The sequence below is a fragment of the Epargyreus clarus genome, unplaced genomic scaffold, assembly GCF_041222505.1.
Source record: "Epargyreus clarus isolate Ecla_fem2 unplaced genomic scaffold, WU_Ecla_fem_2.2 ptg000004l, whole genome shotgun sequence".
Taxonomy (NCBI): Eukaryota; Metazoa; Arthropoda; class Insecta; order Lepidoptera; family Hesperiidae; genus Epargyreus; species Epargyreus clarus.
In genome coordinates this window covers 9,802,585-9,808,875 of record NW_027332212.1, presented here as the reverse complement: position 1 = coordinate 9,808,875, position 6,291 = coordinate 9,802,585, and the positions used below count along the sequence as shown (strand labels likewise).

General features: G+C 35.3%; 1 protein-coding gene across 2 annotated transcripts in view; it reads right to left on the bottom strand.

The window, feature by feature from the left end:
- Positions 1–2,449: 2,449 nt before the first annotated feature.
- The window catches only part of mew (multiple edematous wings), a 131,696-nt gene continuing 127,854 nt past the window's right edge, over positions 2,450–6,291 (bottom strand). For both annotated transcript variants that reach the window (XM_073093192.1, XM_073093193.1), the window contains 3 exons: positions 4,125–4,417; positions 3,413–3,643; positions 2,450–3,093 (listed from right to left, as the gene is read on the bottom strand). In XM_073093192.1, the coding sequence (XP_072949293.1) occupies positions 2,857–3,093; positions 3,413–3,643; positions 4,125–4,417 (761 nt within the window). In that variant the 3' untranslated portion in view covers positions 2,450–2,856. The remainder of the gene's footprint in view (positions 3,094–3,412; positions 3,644–4,124; positions 4,418–6,291) is intronic.

Below are 6,291 nucleotides of genomic sequence, written 5' to 3'. Positions count from 1 at the left end.
TAAATACTACCACATATTTACAATACTTATTTATTATTATACCAGTGTTAAATATAAATCTAAAAGTATTAACAATCAAATTTAGTCGTTTTATTTTCGTGCCCATACTACTTTTACACATCTTACATTTATATTTTTAACGAGGAATATTTCAATATGTAAAATAGAGTAGATTTAAATTACAAAGCTCCTCTCATAAATTTAATAGAAGAGGAGTTCTAAGGTGTGGTAAGGGAGACAGACTTTTCCGAGGCGTTCCAGCTTAGTCCTCAGGGGTAGCGGCGCATCTGTGGCCGACCTCAGGTAGGAATATCTAATTCTATCTGGGGTTGATTACAGATGTCCATGGGCGGCAGTAGCCACTTACCATCAGGTGGCCTGCATGCTCGTCTGCTACTTTTATATTATTTAAAAAAAAAAAAAAAAAGTTCTACCTGGAGCCGATCACAAATGCATAATCACTCCTGAGCACTAAATGGTCGCATCATTTGTAGGTGTGGCAATAATTGTATTCAGAGCTTGCATTAAATTTGTGTTGTAATTTAAAATCAGTGATTAAGGCAGGACGTATTTATAATTTAAATCTACGAAAACCAAGATATTCCTACACGATTTTATAGCTTTTAATGTTTTTACTTTTGACCTACTTTTCTTTTCAGTCGTGTGACAGATTTATATCACGTATTATCAATATTAAGCAGAAAAATTATACCGGCGCATAATGACAAAAAATCTGAGTTCTACGTTGTCAGCTAATAGAAGACTCAGGATACCGTAAAATTCACGTATATTACTTGATAAACAATAATAGCTGTTAATGCTCTTCTCAGATGCAAATATTAATATTCCACAAATTGCAGCATAAACCACTTTTCTGTATCTTTTTAAAAATAACGCCTGAATAATTCATTCGTTTAAAAATATTTTACTAACGTTTTTTATTGTACTCGTTATCGAAATATTAATGATTTTTTTTAATGTTTAAAAGTATTTATTTTTCATAAAGTAATAGGAAAGCGAAATAGAATAAGATATCGTTATATTATTTTAAGTACCAAAAGACTGACAAAGTACAAAAATCTACTCTATTTAAGTAGTAAAAGAATAGGCGTAATAAAAATACAATTGTGACTATTTTATCTATCGCGTGGGCTCTACAACTACAATTTTACACTATATTAGTATATCTTCAGTGACTAGCTAAAATCTAGTCAGACAGAGTCTTAAGTTTATCCTTCATAAATAATAGGTAATTAAGGCAAGTACATATTTACAAAATAATATATATTCATCGAATATATAAACAAACTTTAAAAACTTTATCTTCACACTACAAAAATGCAGTTGCAAATAAAACAACTTTATCGGACGATTCACATCTAACGGAGTGTCTATGGTGAAGATAATTTCAGGGCTGACCCTTTTTAAATAGTTTTTTTTTTAATTTTATTTGTGACAGACAGAAGTCAGAATTCCTAAATTACCAAAGTACTTTCCCCTGTAATTGTGAGATTAAGGTTCAAGTCCGATTTCATTTTATTATGGTCTAGTTTACATACATAGTTTACTTTCCTGTACATGAGTGTTATTTTCAAATTAAATATAGACAATTCTTATTATAAGTAGTGTACCCCTTATTAAGTACCCCGTAAAATGCTTTCATAACCTAAACTAACCGTAGACTCTTTACTCGTATTTTACAGTAGACAACAAACAAATGTAGGGTTCTCTTTTACAACAAATCCACAGTAATTGGAGTTTACTCCTTAAGAAACGATTTGAGTTATAAGGCCCGGTACGGAAATTTTATGAGGAGTAAAATCAAGTGTAACACGAAAAGTTGAGGCGTAACGTAGAAAGAGACAAACATATATATCTGTAGGATTGAACGTGTAAAAGAATGAGATGGAATACATTACACAGCGTATCTCATTCTCGGGGTCTCCTCTTTGCGCGATACTTCGTAGTCTCACTGTATAGTTCACTACCTCCAGTCTGAGAGTTGAATGTGTGCGTATGTTTGTACGTGTGTTGCGCGCTAGATATGGTACAACTATTGATGCGGTGTTTTCACGATTCATAACTCATGTAACTTCCGAAGTTCACGTATCGTATTTCAGTTACCACAAACCTATAATTACAGTATTTAAGAATGATATTATAATTCAAAGTGAAAGAAATCAATCATCCTAAAATTGGATTTGTATAAATTGAACACAATTATTATTATTATTATTTATATTATTTTGTAACATACTTTATGTAATACGCATTATTGAAGTAATATAAATAATCCGAATAATTACAGATATATGTTTGTTTCTCTTATCATTTTAGCAGATGCGTTCATTTACCCTTTTTTTCTATTCGATATATATCATAATTATCGTTCGTAAGGAGTAAACTCCAATCGTGCGTCGTAGCTGACACACACACACTTTTTTTTTATCCTCATCGTTATAAAGTAGGTATTCTTGTGTATATACATTTATTTGTTTTAACAAAACATATTTTATTAGCGTATAAATACCTATAATGTATTTACATCTACCCACATACTCCGTACTACCGTACTACGTACGTACTCCGTCAGATATAAGTCGTCCTTAATAAAATTTCACATAAAGGACTCGTGCAAACATTAACAAAACAAAGCGCCGCGGTTTACAACATCACATTCTTACACACGTATTTCCTCTATGAAGACATCACAGTCAAATGATATTTAAATTATATTACTTACATAACACCGTTTCGTAAAAACGAAAACGATTACAACAGTTTTCAATTCCTTTTCATATGTACACAATCCTGATAACTTCAGTACCAAAAGTTCTTTCTACTTTACAACGTTAGCTATCGAATACTGTTCCTGTCTCTGCCAATGAAAGGGCTAGACTCGTGGTTATTCTTTTCTAAGTTCCCTGATAGTGTGGGGTCAGGTCGACTTCGCTTGAAGAAGCCGAGCTTCCATAGCGCTATTATAAGGATCACGAGAACTATTAGTCCCACTATCACTGACACTATTATTACCCATAACGGTACCTCCGATGGCTCGCTTATCTTCAAATCTGGATAGGCGACTGTTTCCACCTGAAAATAAAGTTTGGGATTTAGCATTCTAGTTGAGATCTAACTCTTTTACTTTATTTCCATTACTTCAGATTAGTTTAAAGGATTCGTTAATTCAAGCAATGGGGTACATTTGCTTAATTTCAAAACATTGATTACAATTTTATCTTCCATTCAATTCGAAGTTTGAATCTTCATTTATATAACTTTTTGTATTCGATTCCACAAAGTACACGTAGTGTAAATAAACACGATAGTTAAAACGATAAATCAATAATAGAGGATGTTCTAAAATGTACTAAAACATTTTAAATGTATTAAAAAAGTAATAGATCCTTACCGTAGCCTTATCATCATGAAGTTTATTCTGATGGATGTGGTTTATCTTGTTATCTGAAATATGTATAGTGGCTGTGGAGGCGATGTTGACGTGGCTGACTCGGGGATAGTCTTCCACCAAAGTGGCGTTCCAGAGGCGCGCTCTAACCGTGATGGTGGTGGCCTGCATACGGCCCAAACGGTATATCACACATCGGAATAAGATACATTTGGCCGTCTTCTTTTCACAGTTCTGAAAATGGAATAAATTTCTAATGTAAATACTATGTATGTTGTATACACCATATTTCATGTCCCTGGCCTTTAGATTTTGACTTATTAAAGAGTAAAAAGTAGCTCCAAATGGTTCGTGTAATATAACATGGGGTACGGTTCCGCCTGTTCTATTTTTCATACAACTTCTCTGACACGCTACCGTGTATCTAGATGCGTTATTAATGTAACTGTATAAAGATGACGATGGATAGCTAGACTTAAGAAATCTTAACAGATCGGTTTAAATTCAAGTAGTTCCTATGAAAACGTTATTCTTGTAATACGTATATTAATTCCTACTAAAATAGTGTAGGAATATATTGTGCTGACAATAAAGGAAAAGCATTGCGATAATAAGTGCAGACTATTGAACTTAAATGTTTACAATGTTTCCTAGGTGAGTCTATGGGCAGTTCTATTCAAGTTGTAACACTTTAAAGTGTTATAAATGTAATTACCATATTAACGACATGTTTTCTTTGACCATCTTTATCCGTGTAAGCTTCGGCTTTGACGATATCGTTTTCTCTTTTCCGTCTCACTCTGTTTTCGAAGGACGATGAATATTCGGTAGTCTTCCTGAACGTTGAGTTGTGCTCATTTTCGCTGGAACTCACGGTAAGTCTTGATGACTTGAAGAACGGGTCCATTTCTAGATTTTCGAGGTAAGGTTCTGGCGTGCCAGGCCGTGTTGTTAGTTTTAGAGGGTTCACTTCTCCTTTCGTTATGAAACACTCGCCGTTGCTTTGATCTGAAACAAGATTAATTTCGTGACTATAGTTATTATAAATTATTTACTCATTAGGAATTAATTATCACTTGATTTAATGGTCAAAGAAAACATCGTGAAGAAACATGCACACCTGAGAGATTTATAAACAAAACTCAAAAGTATATGAAGCCTACAAATACACACTTGGTTAGCGCGGTGGACTATGACCTTCGTTTTCTTATTCTGGGAGGAGACCCGTGTTCAGCATTGGGACAGGAATGGTTTAACGACGTATCATTTTTGCTGGAGGAACTTGGTGTAGTAAACATACTTCAGTTGGGATGAAAGAGTCGTGCCCGACAATGGGTTGGTGGTTGGAAGACGTGGTTCAAGACTAAGTTTTATTTCTTATTCTTAACAACATGTCATATTATGGATGGTATAATACAAAGCAAGAAGATAAATAAATATACATTTAAAAAAAAAGGTTTCTACACTCACAGCCCCACACTAGGATTCCCTGTGTCGTGGGTGCTATGGACACACAAAGAGACACATACACAAACACCCAGACCCGGAAACAGAAACGTAAATGTATTATTCAGATATCTGTCTGGCCGGGGATCGAATTCGGAATCCTTTGCACGTCAGACCGGGTTTTTTTTTATTAATATGAATTGTTTCACAATAGGGACAATTTGACACATTGTTTTTCACTTGTGCATTTACACTGGTGTTACGCGTTGGTTTCACTATAGGGTCGACAAGAACGACATAGGACCGCGATTGGATACGGTCCTGTGCCGCCAATCTTCCCGGGAAAGGCATAAATTATAGAATAAATGTAGATTAATATTATATAATGTATTCCGATAAAAGGCTGCGTATTCTGGTGTTAGTAAATAAGAGGGATGTATCGTCGCACCGCGATTTGATACGTTGCGACTTCACATGCCTCGATCTGTAGGACTACCATGAGTTTACAAAAGTATTACTCGCTAGCGACTGCGTAAAATAAATGTATGAAAAATTGTACAGCGCCTCTGGTGGTTACTCGTAGAACTAAAATCCGTAGTGACGTAACTCGATACGTAAAAAACCTATCGAAATCAAATCGCTAGCGAATGTCATTATGATCTATTGCCATACAAATTCGGTCCCATGAGTCATTAATTTGACAGACGTTGTCAAGAAATACCGTAACCATAGTAGTTATGTTATTCACTAGCAAAATGACAATAGTTTTCTATTTACCATTTCTATAGTGGCGTTTCTATGCCAACTCATGGTAATGCTACTGAGCACTTGTGCGACAGTGACTGATATCTACACAACCCGACAAAAGGAAATAAATAATAGTATAAAGATAAATATTAAATGTCGTATTCTGGTGTAAGGCTGTGTATTCTGGTTAAATTTTGTCTTATCAACTGCATGGGCCAGATCCCGAGTCACGAATTAAGAGGCATGTGTCGTCGCATCGCGATTTGATACGGTACGATTCCACATGCCTCGATCTGAACACTTATGCAACAGTGACTACTACATCATCATCATCATCATCATCATCAACCCATTACTGTCCCACTGCTGGGCACGGGTCTCCTCTCAGAATGAGAAGGATTAGGCCATAGTCCACCGCGCTGGCCAAGTGCGTATTGGTAGACCTCACATACCCTTAAGATTTTTTTTTTTATAAATCTCTCAGGTATGCAGGTTTCCTCACGATGTTTTCCTTCACCGTTTAAGCAAGTGATAATTAATTTCTAATACGCACATTAATTTGAAAATCAGAGGTGCGTGCCCTGGGATTTGAACCTCGGACCCCTCGATCGAGAGGCCGCGTTTCTTAACCACTAGGCTATCACTGCTTGTGACTACTACACAACCCCACAAAGAGAAATAAATAAATA